This window comes from Ursus arctos, unplaced genomic scaffold (genome assembly GCF_023065955.2).
Source record: "Ursus arctos isolate Adak ecotype North America unplaced genomic scaffold, UrsArc2.0 scaffold_31, whole genome shotgun sequence".
Lineage (NCBI taxonomy): Eukaryota > Metazoa > Chordata > Mammalia > Carnivora > Ursidae > Ursus > Ursus arctos.
This window is the reverse complement of record NW_026622997.1, coordinates 4,865,518-4,882,579: the sequence shown is the minus strand read 5'-3', so window position 1 is coordinate 4,882,579 and position 17,062 is coordinate 4,865,518. Positions and strand designations below refer to the sequence as shown.

General features: G+C 49.1%; 3 protein-coding genes across 12 annotated transcripts; 2 read left to right on the top strand and 1 right to left on the bottom strand.

The window, feature by feature from the left end:
* Positions 1–196: 196 nt before the first annotated feature.
* On the top strand, positions 197–13,030 carry ATAT1 (alpha tubulin acetyltransferase 1). Of its 7 annotated transcripts, XM_026511323.4 has the most exons (13): positions 198–346; positions 804–864; positions 981–1,072; positions 1,197–1,257; positions 1,380–1,493; positions 1,692–1,793; positions 7,421–7,466; positions 7,575–7,643; positions 9,204–9,275; positions 9,397–9,640; positions 12,108–12,187; positions 12,280–12,322; positions 12,668–13,030. In XM_026511323.4, exons 1-13 carry the CDS (start codon positions 240–242, stop codon positions 12,840–12,842), a joined length of 1,266 nt encoding a protein of 421 aa, XP_026367108.1. In that variant the 5' UTR covers positions 198–239; the 3' UTR covers positions 12,843–13,030. The 7 variants fall into 7 exon arrangements, with proteins under 7 accessions (XP_044244634.1, XP_026367108.1, XP_048081691.1 ...); XM_044388699.3 differs by having other exon boundaries at positions 197–346; positions 7,421–7,643; XM_048225734.2 differs by lacking the exon at positions 7,575–7,643.
* On the bottom strand, positions 7,762–14,854 carry LOC113264362 (translation initiation factor IF-2-like). 3 transcript variants are annotated; one of them, XR_008956613.1, is made up of 4 exons: positions 13,900–14,854; positions 13,603–13,776; positions 9,178–9,217; positions 7,762–7,985 (listed from the first exon to the last, which is right to left on the bottom strand). XR_008956613.1 is itself a non-coding variant. In XM_026511331.4 (3 exons), exons 1-3 carry the CDS (start codon positions 13,892–13,894, stop codon positions 7,839–7,841), a joined length of 435 nt encoding a protein of 144 aa, XP_026367116.3. In that variant the 3' UTR covers positions 7,762–7,838. The 3 variants fall into 3 exon arrangements, 1 of the variants encoding a protein (XP_026367116.3); XR_008956612.1 differs by lacking the exons at positions 13,603–13,776; positions 13,900–14,854 and adding an exon at positions 13,470–13,592; XM_026511331.4 differs by lacking the exon at positions 13,900–14,854 and having other exon boundaries at positions 7,762–7,941; positions 13,603–13,894.
* On the top strand, positions 13,187–16,927 carry CUNH6orf136 (chromosome unknown C6orf136 homolog). Of its 2 annotated transcripts, none has more exons than XM_026511330.4 (6): positions 13,187–13,484; positions 14,788–15,186; positions 15,470–15,558; positions 15,744–15,944; positions 16,486–16,555; positions 16,634–16,927. In XM_026511330.4, the coding sequence occupies exons 1-6, from the start codon at positions 13,413–13,415 to the stop codon at positions 16,745–16,747; spliced, it is 945 nt and encodes a 314-aa protein (XP_026367115.1). In that variant the 5' UTR covers positions 13,187–13,412; the 3' UTR covers positions 16,748–16,927. The 2 variants fall into 2 exon arrangements, with proteins under 2 accessions (XP_026367115.1, XP_057160903.1); XM_057304920.1 differs by lacking the exon at positions 13,187–13,484 and adding an exon at positions 13,814–14,045.
* Positions 16,928–17,062: the final 135 nt, after the last annotated feature.

The following is a 17,062-nucleotide window of genomic DNA, read 5'->3' as shown; positions in this document are numbered from 1 at the left end:
AAGTGGCGTTAAAGGACTGGCCTGGAAGGAGTTAGGGGAGGAGGAGGGGTGGGGGCGATGAGAGGGGATGAGCGGGAGTGTGGGGCAGCCCTAAGGGGCAGGTCCTGAGCCCCCTCCTGCGTAGCCGGGGAAGTAAAGACTGAAGTGCTTCCTCCCTGCCCCGCCCCCCGCACCTCCTCCCTTTAGGGAGGGGCGGAAGTGACGTAGCGTGGGGCGGGTCCGGCCACGCACAATGGGCCATGGAGTTCTCGTTCGATGTGGATGCGCTGCTCCCGGAGCGGATCACGGTGCTGGACCAGCACCTGCGACCCCCAGCCCGCCGACCCGGAACCACAACGCCGGCCCGGTGACATCTCAAACCCGCCCCACGGCCCTTCTCTCCTTGTTCTTCTCAAAAACCTGGTCCAGGCACCACGCCCCCCTGCTCACTGACTACTGACCTCTCCTTTTGTTGCCCTGGCTCGCCCTTCTGGTGACCTTCGACCCTAGACCTAGTGTAGTTGATGGGCACTTGCATCTGTGACCTTTCATTCCTTGGCCTGATTTGTTCTAACCAAAGGATGTGGTTGACCCGCCCTTCCTGCTTCCCCACAATAACCTCAGGGAGGAGGGAGTGTACTGTATTGAAAAGAGGTGTGGCAAATTTTGGGTTCCAGAAAGGTGGGGTGGAAAACAGATCGGAGGTCTCCAAGGTAAAGTCGGAGAGTCTTAAGTGCTGAACCTGGGTTGAGGCTGTGGCCAAGGTTCCCAGAACCCTCTAATTCAGTGAGTATCTGACGCTTTGTTTCTTTTTTTTTCTGTAGTGTTGATCTGCAACAGCAAATTATGATCATTGTAGATGAACTGGGCAAGGCTTCTGCCAAGGTACTGGGGGTCTTTAGATGGAGAAAAGGAGAGGGCCTCTCTGGGGCCAGTAGATAAGAGAGGCATAGGTCCTTTGAAATGGACTTGCAGAAAGTCTGTCTTTATTTTCCTGGCAGGCCCAGCATCTTCCTGCTCCCATCACCAGTGCATCAAGGATGCAGAGTAACCGCCATGTTATGTATGTGCTCAAAGACACTTCAGCGCGACCGTGAGTGCCAAATATCCTTCCATCCCGTACTCGATTCCTTCCTACTCCAACCCCTCTTCCTTTTTTGACTCTCCCTTACAAATAGCTGCTACTAGCTCGTTTCATTGTTTTTCCCATTCTACAGGGCTGGAAAAGGAGCCATTATTGGCTTCCTTAAAGTTGGATACAAGAAACTCTTTGTACTGGTGAGTGCTACTGGAAGCTGAGAGTTCGCATGCCTTGGCTTCTGAGAATAAAAATGCTGAATGTTGGGAGGCGGCAATGATGTCTGGGTCCAAAAAGATACTTGTTTTTCTTTACCCCTTAGGATGATCGGGAGGCTCACAATGAGGTGGAACCACTTTGCATTCTGGACTTTTACATCCATGAGTCACTTCAACGCCACGGCCATGGGCGAGAACTCTTCCACTATATGTTGCAGGTGTCACTTATCTTTTCACCATTCCATCCAAAATAGAGATCAAAGGCCCCTTTGCGCTGACCCCACCCAGAGGCCCTGCCTTCCACCCTCCTGCCTGCCGTGTTCCCATGTCCTCCTATTCCCTTCCCAGGCTGCTGGGTTCCTGTTGGCATGCTCTCCCCCCACCTTTTCCTACCCTGAGTCTCCTGTTCCCTGCAGAAGGAGCGAGTTGAACCACACCAACTGGCCATTGACCGACCCTCACAGAAGCTGCTTAAGTTCCTGAATAAACATTACAACCTGGAGACCACAGTCCCACAGGTTAGAGGTTTCAGAGGGTAGATCTTCACTGAGTATTCGCATTGAATCTCTTTATTTGGAGGCAGAGAAGTGGCATCTTCCAAGCACTTCTTATTCCCCATTATATAGAATTCATTTTATACAGCTAAGCTCTTCCTCCCCCCCCCTTTTTTTGTGGTAACATCTCTCATTCTGCAGCTTATCACTGTCATCTGTTTTAATTTTTCGGTCTTCTGTATACCCAGTAATATGTTTTTGCCCCAAACATAGCCAGCTCATTTGCACCTCCTTGTTTTTACACAAGCCTTTACTCAATGTTTATTAAGGCCCAGAAAAATAATATTTCTTATCTTTTGGGCGCTTTGGCCTAATAATGGAGAATGTGGTTTGTGTATAAGTAAATACAGTATGATGTTACTAATGCTATCCATTCATTTGCCAAATATTTATTGAGCACTTGACACTGTTCTGGACACTAGGAATACTTTACTCGACAAAAGAGATAAAAGTCTCTGCCCTTGTGGAGCTTATATCCTAGTTGGTTAGACAGACATAATATATGATTCTGTAGTATGGTTGATCATAAGTGCTCTGGAAAGATGAGAGCCACTACGAAGGCGTGTGAGTACCACTGTGGGGATAGGAGTTTATGGGGTTGCAAGTTTAAATGGGATAGTCAGGGAGGACCTGAGAAAGTGCCATTTGAGCAATATAATTTAAAGGAAGTGAGAATATGAGCCAGGTAATGGAGAGTGCAGAGAGGGCATCCCAGGCAAAAGGAATGGCTAGGGCAAACTCCATGAGATAGGACTGTGCCTGAGCAAATGAATTGGCTGGTGCGGCTAGAGCAGAAGGAGTGAAGGGAAGTGTGTAGATTAGATGAGGCAGCAGTGGGGAGGAATAATATTTCCAACCTTACAGGTTATTGTAAAGGCTTTGGCTTATGCTCTAAGTGGAAAGAGAAGAGTCATAGTAGAGGTTTGAGCAGAGGGATGATATCATCTGATTTACTTTTAACCAGACCGCTTTGGCTGTTAAGAATAGCAGTAGAGGGGGGCGCCTGGGTGGCGCAGTCGTTGGGCGTCTGCCTTCGGCTCAGGGCGTGATCCCCGCGTTCCGGGATCGAGTCCCACGTCGGGCTCCTCCTCTGGGAGCCTGCTTCTTCCTCTCCCACTCCCCTGCTGTGTTCCCTCTGTCGCTGGCTGTCTCTCTGTCAAATAAATAAATAAAATCTTAAAAAAAAAAAAAAAAAGACTAGCAGTAGAGGAGCAAGGATAGAAGCAAGTAGACCAGTTAGGAAGCAACAATCCTGATGAAAAATGGTGGCGGCTCAAACCAAGATGGTAGCAGTAGAGAGGGTAAAGGGTGGTGAAATTTTAAATAATTTGAAGTTAAATGAGATTTCCTGGTAGATTATTTGTGGAGAAAGAAAGGAGGAGTGAGGGGCGCCTGGGTGGCACAGCGGTTAAGCGTCTGCCTTCGGCTCAGGGCGTGATCCCGGCGTTATGGGATCGAGCCCCACATCAGGCTCCTCCGCTATGAGCCTGCTTCTTCCTCTCCCACTCCCCCTGCTTGTGTTCCCTCTCTCACTGGCTGTCTCTATCTCTGTCGAATGAATAAATAAAATCTTAAAAAAAAAAAAGAAAAAAAAAAGGAGGAGTGAGGGATAATCCCACACTCAGCCTGAGCCATTGGACAGATGGAGTTTACGTAACTGAGATGGTAGATGGAGCAGCTTTGGGCGGATATGGTAGGAGTCCACTTTGATTTTGTTAATCCGAGATTGAGTAGACACTTGGGTGCTTCTCTGGAGTTCAGAGAAGAGGTTTGGAATAGAGAGATCTCTGCATACATACGGTATTGAAAGCATTGAGGCAGGATGAGATCACCAAGGAGTGAGTATAGAGAAAGAGAAATGGTTCAAGAACTTGAGCCCTTGAGTACTCTTTTAAGAGGTGTCATGGAGCAGGAGAACAGCACATGTGACCAAGGAGTGACTAGTGAAGTAGATGAAAATTTTTAGGTAGGGTAACCTGGAAGTCCAGTGAAGAAGGTGTTTCCAGGAGGAAGAAATGGCTTACTGAGTCAAATGCTGCTGATCATTGAGGTCAGAAGAGGCCTGAGAGGTGTATTAAGAGGATTGATTGTTTTCGGTTGGAAGAACCAACAGCATAAGAATGACTTGGTAGACAGAAAATGAGATGATGTCAGAGAACGTGGGGAGAATTGCTGAGGCAATGTCATGGGCAGGAGGGGTTGGGATTGGGTTGACAAGTTAGCCTTGAATTCAGAGCATGGACACGTGATCCACTGTAGTATGATTTGATTGATGTGCTTACAGAGGAGGCATAAAGACATGGTGGTGAGTGCTACCTTAGCGTGGGGATTGGTTAAAGGAAGGCTTGACTTAAGTTTAATCTTGAAAGGTGAATGAATGTCATGGTGACAGTGGACAAGTGGGCAGGCTAAAGTGCATTTCATACACGGGAACCAGCATAAGCAAAACCAGATAGGTGTTCAGTTATCCTTTGAGGTGTTGCAGGCAGTTTGGTGTGGCAGGAGTGCTGGGGGTGTGCTTGTTCCTGGAGAAGGGTGGGTGGGTAGACAGGGTCAAGGCAGGAAACAGGCAGGGTCTATTTATATTTAGAATGTCCTCCGCTCGTACATTGTTCCATTAAGAGGCAGTGGAGAGCAGTGGAAGGAGCACCGTATTAGGTACAGCCAGGTAACCTGTAAGACCAAAACACTGTAGAGTATAAATAATCACGTCAACAGTGATTTTTATAGGCCATGTCTCCAAGCCTTTACTCTTTAACATAGTGACTGCAAGGATTCTTGTGATGGCCAAATTGAATATGACAATATAATGAAATCATTCTAAGATAGTCAGTTTCTAGTTATCAGAGTGGCACTGTGTCTTCCAGCCTGTCTTCCCTTGACAATTCCACCCATTTGAACCCTACTTACAGCTTAGTTTTTCTCAGTATTTGTATACTTAAGCCATTTGGCCTGGTGTCTGTATGTTTAAGCTTCTGTTTTGAAAGTTTTGGACGCCTCTTCTTCCCTGGTGTTTTGTGCACTGTGTTTCCATTAGCCTGGGTCCTGGGAGAACTAAGAAGTAGGGTACAGGCTTTCGGTTTTTGAGATAAAATGCACTGTTTTAACTATCTAAAATACACACTTCAGTGGTTGTTAGTATATTCACGGTGTTGTCTGATTATCCCTGCTATTTAATTCCAGAACCTTTCCATCACATGAAGAGAAACCCAGAACTCATTAAGCAGTCACTTCTCATACCCTTTTACCCAGCCTTTGTCAACCAGTTATCTGTTCTGTTTATTCTGCACATTTTATACAATTGGAATCATACAATATGTGGCCTTTGTGTTTGGCTCTCACTTGCCGTGTTTTCAGAGGGTTCATCCATGCTGCAGCACGTATCCACACCACATCCCTTTTTATGGGTGAGTGATACTCCATCATATGGACATATACCACGTTTTGTTTGTCCGGTCATCCGCTGATTCAGATTTGGTTGTTTCCACGTTTTGGCTATTATGAGTAATACTGCTATGAATATTTGTGTGCAAGATTTTGTTTGTACCTGTCTTTTCAGTTTTCTTGGGTTTATACCTAAGAGTGGAATTGCTGGGTCATGTGGTAATTCTTTAACTTTTTGAGGAACTAACAAAATGTTTTTCCACAATGACTATAACATTTTCCACCCTCTACCAGCAATGTATGAGTATTCCAATTTCTCAACATCTTCAGCAACATTTGTCATTTTCCTTTTTTTTTTTTTAATTAAGATTTTATTCATTCACTTGACAGAGATAGCAAGACAGAGAGCACAAACAGGGGGAGCGGCAGGCAGAGCGAGAGGGAGAAGCAGGCTTCCCACCCAGCAGGGAACCTGACACCTGGCCGATCCCGGGTTCTGGGATCACCACCCGCTTAACCAAATGAGCCACCCAGGCGCCCCACCTTCTTCTTCCTTTTTTTTTTTTTTTAAAGATTTTATTCATTTATCTGACAGAGAGAGAGACAGCCAGTGAGAGAGGGAGCACAAGCAGGGGGAGTGGGAGAGGAAGAAGCAGGCTCATAGCGGAGGAGCCTGATGTGGGGCCCGATCCCATAACACCAGGATCACGCCCTGAGCCGAAGGCAGACGCTTAACGACTGAGCCACCCAGGCGCCCCCCCCCTTTTTTTTTTTTAATTAGCTATGTTAGTGGGTATGCACTGGTATCTCTTTGTAGTTATTTGCAGCTCCTTGTTGAGTAACAGTGTTCATCTTTTCAAGTGCTAATTGGCCATTTGCATATCTTCTTCAGAGAAGTGTTTATTCAAGTCCTTTGCCATTTTTTTTTTTAAGTAGGCTCCACACCTAGCCTGGAGCCCAACATGGGGCTTGAACTCATGACCCTGAGATCAAGATCTGAGCTGAGATCAAGAGCCACATACTTAATCAACTAAGCCACCCAGGCTCCCTCCTTGTGCTTATTTTTAAAGTGTGTTCTTTGTTCTTGAGTTGTAACTGTTCTTTATATATTCTAAATATAACACCCTTATCAGATGTATGATTTGCAAATATTTTTTCCTATTCTGTGGGTTTTCATTTTCTCGATTGTGTCTTTGGAAGTACAGAAGTTTTTGCTTTTGGTAAAGTCCAGTTTATTTTTTTTTCTTTCATTGCTTGTGCTTTGGTGTCATAGTTAAGAAACAATTTCCTAATCCAGGTCATGAAGATTTTCCCATTTCTTCTTTATTATTTTTTATTTTTTTTATTTTTTAGAGAGAGTGCATGAGCAGGGTGGGGGGCGCAGAGGGAGAGAATCTTAAGCAGACCCCTAGCTGAGTGTGGAGCCTGGTGCGGGGGTTAGTCTCACAACCCTAAGATCATGATCTGAGCCGAAACCAAGAGTCAGACGCTCAACTGACTGAGCCAACCAGGCACACACCCCCCGCCCCCCGTCGCCATGTTTCCTTCCAAGAGTTTCCTAGTTTAGCTCTTGACACTTAGATCTTGGGTGCCTGGCTGGCTCAGTCCGAAGAGCATGTGACTCTTGAGCCTCCAAGTTGTGAGTTTGAGCCCCACATTGGATGCAGAGATAACTTAAATAAATAAATAAACTTAAAAAAATTTTTAAACCCAAAACATTTAGGGTCTTTGACCCAGTTGAAATTATTTTTGTCCGATGTGAGGTAGAGGTCCATGTTTATTATCTTGCATGTGAATATTCAGTTGTCCAAGCGCCATTTGGTAAAGAAGCTGTTTTTCCCCCCATTGAATTGTATTGGCGCATCCCTTGAAAATTGACCGTGGACACATGGGTTTATTTCTGGACTCTATTCATGCCATTGGTCTGTATGTCTGTCTTTAGGCCTCGTCCATACCATTTTGATTACCGTACCTTGTAGTAAGTTTTGAAATCGGGAAGTGTGACTCCTCTGAGACTGTTTTGGCTACTTGAGGTCCTTTAGGATCAGTTTATCAGGGTCCGAGTTGTTGACAGAGTCTGTCAACAAGGACAGCAAGGCTGGCTGTTGTCCCTCCCACTGTGGTTTTCCTGGGACAAGGCTCTGTCCCCATGTAGTGGTGGTGAATGGCTGAATGGACAGCTGTATTTCACTTGTTTCATTTTACAGGTCAACAATTTTGTGATCTTCGAAGGCTTCTTTGCCCATCAGCATCGTAAGTTTTGTCACCTTGTGTGTAGTTGGGGTGAGGGGAAGGAAAGAGGTGGATTCTTGATCCCACTGGCCCCCTCACTGAGGGGCACCACCGCTTCCTTCCTCACAGGGCCCCCTGCTCCCTCCCTGAGGGCATCTCGACACTCTCGCGCTGCTGCGGGCGATCCTACACCCACTGGTAAAGCTGCAGTGAGTGGGTGGAACTGTAGGCCATGGTGGCTCGTTCTCTGGAGGCCACAGGGAGCACAGTGCAATTGTGGGCAATTTGGGAGAAGTCTAAAGCAGCCCAAGTCTCCAGCAGTTTTACCCATCTGCTTTTGTCCTCATGAGCTTAGTACATCTTACGCTTGTCAGAACTTTTAACTAAGTGAGCTCATTGGGAGCCTGTTTGATGATTGATATTGACGGAGTCTCTTGCTGCTTCAGGTCCATCGAAATAGGCCGGGGTCACATTCCTTTGCAGACTCCTCGGGTTTCTGTCAGTCAAGGGACAGACAAGTGCAGTGAGCCTCTCCATTTCCTGTCATAGAGTAGTGACATGAATGGTCCAAAGTTTAAATATTAGTTTTAGAAAATAATGCTCAGAATTTAGAATATTTCCAACCAAAAATGAAATCGGCCTGGAGAAACCAAACCTAGGAGGTACTGAAATGCTGCCCAGGCTCCCCGTTACGTCCTCATACACACATACTCCCTGCCAGCCTAGCCCACTCCTCCTTCCTCACTGCCTCCCACAGGTAGAGAAGCACAGCTTGCACAGCAGTGCTCCCTTGCTGAGCTGGCTTTGTGGCTAGCTGGCTCTCACCTCCTCTGTGGCCAGGAAAGGGAGTAACCCCCACCCAAAGAACAATCTGTTACCGTTTACTAGCTTTGACCAGTGTCAGGCACTGGGAGGCAATTCATATCCATGACTCACTTTGCTTGCCAAGGCTTCTCCCATCCAGCCCCTGCTGACTGCAGACTGTGAGAGGGAGTGAGAGCCAACAAGGACGGTGAGGACCCACGTCCACAGGGGAGGGGACCATGGATAAAGCTTAAGTAGATTTGCTGAGAAGTCTCTCATTTGCCACACACAGTAGGGAACCTCTTGAGAGCACAAGGGAGGGAGCAAATAGAAAAGCGAGGGGATGGGAAGCAGAGCTTTGGATAATATGTGAGCCTCCCATTTACTCCGCTAATTCCAAATGTCTTCGTTTTCTCCTCAAACTTTGTTTTTCCTAATAAAGCTTAAATCTTACGCTAGAAGGAGAGGTTCTGCCCTACCCCAACCTCCCCTGATCTCTCCAGAGCAATTCCTAATTAACCAAGGACTTTGTCCATCTCATCTAGAGGGACTGGGGTCCTCGTTGGCCCGGCTGGGACCATTCCACTGCCCCAGAATCCCAGGGGGGCCTGACAGCACCCACTGACAGTAAGAGCTTGCCTCCCTTAGCCACCTTTCTCCTGCATCTCCCAGGCCCGAGTCTCCCCCTGGAACTTTTCCCCCAACTCTGCATTTGGCCTACTCCTTCTGACTCCCCTCAAAAGTGCTCCAGCATTTCCCCTGAATTCCCTCTTGGTGTGAAGGCATTGCCACAGGGCTGCTTCTGCGAGGGAGCTAAACTGAACTGTCTCCTTCCCTAGGAGGAACTGTGGTGTCAGGGAGCAGAGGTTTGGGGTCAAGGGGGTAGTGGCTGGGAGGAGGGGTGCAAAGTATGTCTTCTAATGCTTACCTTGTCTGTGTCCTCTCCATTGCCAGCTCCAGCAAGAAAGCTGCCACCCAAGAGAGCAGAGGGAGACATTAAGCCATATTCCTCTAGTGACCGAGAATGTAAGACTGGGGGAGGGTGGCTGGGCTTGGGGGCCTTAACCCAGGAGAAGGAGTAGTTCTCTCTAAAGGCTCTGATTTCTCCTTTTTCTTCTGTCTCGCTCTGTATTTTCCCTCTTGCCAGTTCTGAAGGTAGCCGTGGAGCCTCCTTGGCCCCTAAACAGGGCCCCTCGCCGTGCTACGCCTCCAGTCCACCCACCCCCCCGCTCCAGCAGCCTGGGAAACTCACCAGAACGGGGTCCCCTCCGCCCCTTTGTACCAGAGCAGGAGTTGCTGCGTTCCCTGCGCCTCTGCCCCCCACACCCTACTGCCCGCCTTCTGCTTGCTACCGACCCTGGGGGCAGCCCAGCCCAACGTCGGCGCACCAGGTAATAGGAGTTGGAGGGTTAGGGAGCCTCAGAACTGTTAAAGAGGGGGTTAGCTATGGCAAAGGGCGGTTTAAATCTGCCCGAGATGTGAAGCAATAGGACAGGTGGACTGGAGAGTCCTGAAACCTTTTGAGAAGAATGTATTGGACCAGATTTGTGGGAGCAATCTGGAAATAAGTTACATGAGGGGGTAGAATAATACTTTATGTGGAGTGTAGGGACTCTGGTTTTTAAAGTGAGAGATGGGAGGAAGGTTGGAAGAACAGATCCATTGGGTGGGGGGAACTGAGTGTCTCAGATTGGGGAGGTCTTGGTTTAATGCTCACTGGGAAGATGCAGTGTTTCTGACAGTTGGCGGCGCCACGGGCCTCACGTTAGCGCTCTGTGTAGCAGGAACCCGTCCTAGCAAGTGGAGTGGGCGTCTCCTTGATTTCTCTTCCTAGCTTTCTCTTCACCTCTGACTTCTCTGTTTTTCTCTCCCCCATTTTCCCTTCCCTTTCTCCTGTCCATAACACCCTTCCACAGCTCCCTTCCCCGCTCTGATGAGAGTCGATACTGACAGATAGTTACCCCCTTCCCTCCCTTGGGAGACCTGGGGTAGGCAGCGCCCCTTCTTCCTGAGAACCCCAGATCCACTCTTCCATTGTAGTCCCCAGGTTCCAGTGGAACCTGACAGCTCATAGGATTCCCTCTTCTTTCTTGGGCAAAGGTGTTGTCAGGGTCCCAGATGGCCTAATGCTTTGTAGCTTGTCTTACTGTCGAAAGCAAGCCTTCTTTCCTAAGTGGGCTCTGAACACTCCCATAAATAGCCTGATTCGCTGTCAGATCCCTTGGTTGGGTGGCTCATACTCATTACCCAGAGAAGCACACTCTTGCTTGCTGTTAGACTCTAGAACATCTTGGAAGGTCCAAGGGCCTCCTCTGCCAGGGAAACCTTTTAGGGAGTCTTGTCCATGGAATAAATCCCATAGTCCTTCTACAGTGTTACTGGTGACTCTAATACTGTTTTGTGCTGCCTACCACACTTCTCAGCCTGCTGGAGCCAACCAACGAGCTCTGCTTCAGAGCAGTTCAGTGATAAAGGACAGGGCTTAGACCAGGTCCCCAAAGGGATCCACTCAACATTGCCAAACTTTTAATCTCCCTGTGTTTTGTGTATGTGTCCAGGAACCCCCAAGCTGATGTCTGCTTTGAGGCTCTAAAGACTCCCCACACTTCTAAAGATACCACCACTTCCCCCAGATCCAGATTCTGTGAGGGAGTTTGGTTCTTGGCAGTAGATCCCGTTGAGTACCCTGGGATCCCTTTTAGCCATGTTTCAGAAGACAAGCCCTGAGTCTCAAGTATCTGTTAGCTTCTGGGATCCCCTCTCGCATACACCCTGCCCCAATAGCTAGATGACAATATATTCCAGTCTTGTGAGGTTGTCTTGAGGTGATAGGGGAACTCTTCCTCTGGCCTTCCTTCCTTTCCTCCATAGCAAGAACCTTCCCTGCTCCATACCCAGGGTATGGAACATCCTTCCCCGTCTCTACTCTCTGAATGTGGGGTAGATCGGGTACCCCACTGTGCTCCCCCATCCCAGTACTTGGGAGCAGGATCTCCCTCTCTCCCAACGCCTTTTCCTTCTCCTTTTCAGTGTTGTCTGAATAAAGTGTGCATTCTTTTGTGTTTTATAAATGGACATTTTCAATGAAAAAAAATCAAAAAAACCCCAAACTTCAGGTCTCAGCCTCGTTTTTGTGTCACCTGATTTTTTTTCCTGGGATCGCTGGCCCTCTGATTTTCCTTACCTTTGTGATCTGCTGGATCTTCTGTGGATTCTGTCTCCTGTCATGTAGTAACTGGATCCCTCTGTATAGGCTTTTAGATCTATTTCCCCATTCCCTGCAGAAACCTCCAATTCCCCCTAGTGACTTCTGCCTAGGCCAGCCATTGCTGAAATGTCAAGATTTACCAACATCTCTGGGATCCACTCATTGCCTCCTGACTGTTCCCTGGATTCCTCTTCCCATTCTGATTTCCTGCCCTCTCCCCCACCCTTGGACCTCTCTCAAGACAATTCCTTTTCCTCCTGAATTCAGCCTTGTCACTCCCTATTACCCTCTGGTCTGACGTATATTATAATTAAAGTAACCATGTTTTCTAAACCAAAGCAGGGCACCTGGTCCAACAAATTTTTTTGCCTGAGTCTGGTTTTCTGGCATAACTTGGATCACATTTAGCCGTACTTTTAACACATCAGAACTAACAGCAACAAACCAGGACTGCTCCAGAAAATCTTGGGGTATGAAATGAGCTCCCTCCCCTTTTCTGAGGTACAGCTTAGTTTAAAACCCCATAGGAATGGTAATTACCCTTCTCTTTTTCCTGTACTATTCCTTTCATTCCTCTCCTCTGATTCCTCCATACCCGCTCATCTTTCTTCCTATAGCCTCTTCCCCATCATCTCCCATTTCTTCTACAGGGGGGCTCCCCCAGGGCTGGTAGCCCAAAGCTGCTGCTACAGCCGCCATGGGGGGTTGAATTCCTCATCCCCCAATACAGGTAAGTATTCATCCCTCCTTACCCTCAAATCGGATAGGCCATATTCACTACCTTCTCCAGCCTTCCCATGCACATGCCTGGTGTTTCCATAGGCAACCAAGAATCGAAGCAGGGGGAACAGGAAACAGAGAATAGGTGAGGTCTGAGCCCCTCCTCTACCAGCCTCCCACCACCTCTGACTCCTTTTCCTAACATCACTCTCCGCTCCTTTCTCCTCTGAACACCAACTCCTCTCACAAATTGTTCTACCTAACATCCTGATATCCCGAAACCCTCTTTCCCCCATAGGTTCAGCTCGTGCTTACCTTTGTTACTGTCTGAGGGTTTTGAAATTTGGACATAGCACTAATGGTTTCAGCCTCATCCTCCATCATGTATGTCCTACTCCAAATCAGGGCCAGATAGACCTTGGAGTCTCTGATCCTAATTGCCACTTTAGTATCCCTATAACCCACTCTCCATCTCCCTCCCACCTACCAGGTCTGCCAGCGAGGAACAGGTCTTGTCACAGGCTGGGTCTGGGGAGGAACACATGCACACAGTTCCTCCACAGGCCCAGGCCCTACCAGCCCAGGCCTGGACAATGGGTGGGGACATACTCAACGCCAGGTTCATTCGAAACTTGCAGGACCGTCGCAGCACCAGGCCTTGGTGACCGCCAGCCCCTCTCACGCCTTCAAAGTCAGTATTCTCACTACAGGAGGTAGCCAAAGCCCAAACTCATAATGGATGTATTCATGCATTCATTCATTCATTCATTCATTCAACAGGCTTTATCAACACCAAGTCATTTGTATTTTATTTTTAACCAGAGTAATAAAAGTATTTATTTTTTTCACGAGAGCTACTGGAAGTTGATTGTCATTATTTCAAACCCACCCCTCGCTCTTCGTTTTGGCTGGTTCGGTCCCATTATCCCCTAGCTTTTTGCGCAAGCGCCGCAGGCGAGACAGCCCTGTTCGCCAGGACCTACTTTACTGCGCAAGCGCTCTGAGACGGCCTCAATTCCCGGCAAGCGCAGGCGCACTCACTGCGGACGAGTGCCTCACCGCCTCCCTGGAACCCGCTGCAGTGCGCAAGCGCGCAACATCTCCGCTTCCCTCCCTTCAGCCCCTTAACCCCCCCCCCCCTTTCCCCTTCAAGAAGCCGGCTCCGGGGCGCGCTCACCCCTGTGAGGAGGCCAGAGGCCGGACGCTGGAGGCGCTGTCTCCGCTCCCGTTAGATCATGTACCAGCGCAGTCAGGGGGCGGCCCGGCGTCTCGGCCCCTGCCTGCGTACTTACCAGGCTCACCCCCAGGTGAGAACAGAGGGGAAACGGGAGGGGGCGGGGAGGGACCCTCCTCAGAGCCGGCGTGTGGGGCGGAGCGCGCGCTCCGTTCGCGCAGGCGCAGTGGCGTCCTACCGCCCCTTCTCACCTGTGCAGGGCGGCGCGTGGAGGGGCGAGGGGTCGCGGGGAACCGAGGACCGCGCGGCTGGACGTGGCGTGCACGGGATGTTGGTTCTCCCGGGTCTGGGGCGTGCAGGCGGGGTTGAAGCAGGGATGGCGGGGCGCGGCCGCATTTCTCCGGCGTTTCCGCGGTTACCTGTGCCTGGAGGTGATTTGAAGGACAAGGGGCGGAGAGGTTCACAGCCTGGCCGCGGAGCCGCCCCGGAATTCCCAGGTCCCGACCAGACAGACCTGCGGGCCGCCCTCTGCAGCCCGCGCATCTTACACCGGGATAGCGGTCCGGGCAGGAAGGCCGGCCTGGGTGGACCCGGTTCGGGCCCCTGCGCCCGGCCGGACAAAATGGCCACGCCCCCGGCGGAGACCGCGCCTCGGGGACCGAGGTACCCGCACGGCCCGCCAGGCTTCGCGGAAGTGAGACCCCCCCCCCCCCAGGGGTTCCCTGAGAGCAGAGGGACTCAGGCTGGGCCTGACTTTGGGTGACCTCCCGCCCATCGCACTTTGAACGTCGGTAAACCAGAGGAACGAAGCCCAGCCTTTAATGGTCTCCTGGGCTTTCTGTGTCAGTAGAGGAGCCCGAAATGATAGTAGCTTACATTTACATACTACTTTATAGATGGCGAGGTTTTATTTACATTTATTATGTCATATAGTCCTCATAACAATTCAGTGTGGCTTCCTTGTCCTCGTTTATAAGAGACAGGCATAGGGAATGAGTGTCACAATGTAATCGGAGCTCAGAAAATGCCTCCTACTTACAGTTGGATGTTTTTTTCTATCACACACTTCATGGTGGAATTGTGTTACCGGCTACGTCATTTCATCCACAGTACACTAAAATCTGTCGCCCCGTTCCTTTGTTCATTTTTCAAAATATTAGGATTCTTTCTGTAAGAGAGCTGTAACTGCCCCCAAATAGTGCTGGGATCTTAAACAAATGTAAATATATTTACTGACATTTTGGGGAAGTACTTGTACCTGTGCCACAGGAAACGGATTCCTCCTGTTTTCAGTAGAGATGGAGATGAATTCATCCTATTTTCCTCCTGTTGGGAGGAGCAGGTGGGATTGGAAGCATATTAATGAACAGAGCTTAGAGGAGGGGGCATCAGGCAGCTAGAGTCTTACCTTTTTCCCTTTTATTCTTCCTCCTTAGGACCAGCTTTCTCCACGAGCTCTACCATTCCCGCCCTTTTGGCCCCCCTCCACAACAACCACTTCTCCATCTCCTCTTCTCTGGTCTCCCCCACCCCCACAACCTCCCGTCTGGCTGCTTCCCCGAGCTTCCCCACTACCTCTCCCTCAGATCCAGGCCCTCAGCTCACCATGGGTGGTTCTACCTCCAGGAAAGGGGGAGGAGGGACCAGGACCTGAGATGCATAGCGGCTGCCTGGATGGGCTTAGAAGCCTATTTGAGGGACCTCCCTGCCCCTGTCCTGGAGCTTTGATACCTTTCCAAGCCCCTGGAACCTCTTGCCCTTCCCCTGCCACTCCATCAGGAGATCCGAGTATGGAGGAGCACCTGGCTGTCATGTATGAGAGACTGAGACAAGAGGTAAGTCAGCTTGAAAGTGGCCTTTATCCGCAGTGAGAAGGGCTGTAGGTAATACTTGCAAGTAGAGGGTTAGTCAACTAGATTTCCTTGGAATTGCGAGGCAGGCATGTATATACCTTATAACACTTCCCAAGGAAAAGATGTTCTTCAGTTTGGATTTAAGGGAACTTAAACATGGAATGACTTTTAATCAGAGGGGAGTAAAGAAGCATCAAAAGAGAAAACTGATAAGTAGGATCATCTTTTCTTTCCTACTGGGCTGATGCCTCCTTCTTCCACCTAGCTTCCCAAGCTCTTCCTTCACTCCCACGACTATACTCTCTACTCATCGGATGTGGAATTCATCAATGAGATCCTGAACACCCGTACCAAGTGAGAATCCAGGCACGGGTAGGGCCTTGGGGTGGAAAAGCACCACATGCTTTCTACTTGCTCTTTTTCATTTACCAGAGAAGGTCCTGCTACTTCTCACAACTGTTTCCCGTTCCCCAGACAGAGGCCAGTTTGGCTTTCTGATTATCCGCTCATGAGCGATCTTACCCATCTCTTCTTCCCAGGGGCCGGACATGGTACATTCTGTCACTGACCCTCTGCCGCTTCCTGGCTTGGAACTATTTTGCACAGCTTCGGCTAGAGGTTCTACAGCTGACCCGCCACCCAGAGAATTGGACCCTCCAAGCCCGCTGGCGGCTTGTGGGGCTGCCCATCCACATGCTCTTTCTGCGTTTCTATAAGCGCGACAAGGAAGAGCTTTATCGGTAAGGAAAGTAAGAAAAGATCCAATCAGTTTCCTAATCCTACCTTTAGGACTCTGGTCCAGTCTTCCAGACAGTCCTTGACCTACCCTGACTTGACCACAGGCTCCTTGAGGGCAGGGATTTTGTTTTCTCTAATATAACAGGGGGACTTTGTGTACATTCTGTGGCACATGGTAGTCATTCAAGTATTTATTGAACAAATGAAAATTCCTGTCTAATAAGTTGAGCCTCACAACCTTAGGTAGAGTATTTGATAAATTTCTGGTGTAGAACGGAATCCCAGGAAATCGTTAGGCTCAGCCCAAACCAGTGATTCTCAAACTTTGATGCATGGTGGAATCATCTAAGGATCTTTAAGAAATATTGGTGCCAGACATTGTGATTTAAGTGGGACAGGGTACAGCCTGGGCATCAGGAGTTCTCGGAGTTTTCCAGGTGATCTAATATGTAGCAAAACTTAGGAACTACTGGTTTAAACAAATGCTCGAATTAAACTTTGGAACCAGTCAGCTCCCTCAGTAAGCCTTTTTCCCTTCACCAGGACCTATGATGCCTATTCCACTTTCTACCTGAACTCCAATGGCCTCATTTGTCGCCATCGCCTAGACAGAGTGAGTCCTTAGGCTGGATGGGGTTGGGGTGAAGGTGTAGGACATCCCACCAACTGTCATTAACCTCTGTCCCTGCAGCTGATGCCTTCACACTCAGCCCCAACACCTGTGAAGAAGCTGCTAGTGGGAGCCCTGGTGGCTCTGGGACTGTCAGAGCCAGAACCCAACTTACACCTGTGTTCCAAGACCTGATCCAGGAACCGGGGTGGAGGCGGCACTGAAGACTTCGCTATGTACGCACAAGAGGAAGTGGAGGTGGCCTAAAATCTCAGGAGCCGGCTTCCTCCCCTCTTTACTCTCCTTTTTTGCCATCTCATGCTGTGTAAAGCTGCTGTGTAATTTAACTTGTAAATAATAAAGTCTAAGTGAATATATGAGAATTTCCATGTCACCTTCTCTGCATCTCAAAAGTTACCAGAAGCTTGAGGCACCTGGCTGGCTCAGTCAGTAGAGCATACGACTCTTGATCTCGGGGTCGTGAGTTCAAGCCCCATGCTGGGCATGGAG

Bases quoted from the DNA above. Each gene is read 5' to 3' on its own strand.
- LOC113264362 (XM_026511331.4), bottom strand. From the start codon at position 13,894: ATGCGCGGGCTGCAGAGGGCGGCCCGCAGGTCTGTCTGGTCGGGACCT. The intron at 9,218-13,602 runs GTGAGAAGGGGC...CTTGGGTGGCAG, and splicing joins CCACGCGCCGCCCTGCACAG to CTTTCTTGCTGGAGCTGGCA. The intron at 7,942-9,177 runs GTAAGCATTAGA...CTTGACTGACAG, and splicing joins ATGGAGAGGACACAGACAAG to AAACCCGAGGAGTCTGCAAA.
- CUNH6orf136 (XM_026511330.4), top strand. From the start codon at position 13,413: ATGTACCAGCGCAGTCAGGGGGCGGCCCGGCGTCTCGGCCCCTGCCTG. The intron at 15,945-16,485 runs GTAAGGAAAGTA...TCCCTTCACCAG, and splicing joins GACAAGGAAGAGCTTTATCG to GACCTATGATGCCTATTCCA. The intron at 16,556-16,633 runs GTGAGTCCTTAG...CTGTCCCTGCAG, and splicing joins GTCGCCATCGCCTAGACAGA to CTGATGCCTTCACACTCAGC.
- ATAT1 (XM_044388699.3), top strand. From the start codon at position 240: ATGGAGTTCTCGTTCGATGTGGATGCGCTGCTCCCGGAGCGGATCACG. The intron at 1,494-1,691 runs GTGTCACTTATC...TGTTCCCTGCAG, and splicing joins TCTTCCACTATATGTTGCAG to AAGGAGCGAGTTGAACCACA. The intron at 12,323-12,667 runs GTGAGGTCTGAG...CCCACCTACCAG, and splicing joins GAACAGGAAACAGAGAATAG to GTCTGCCAGCGAGGAACAGG.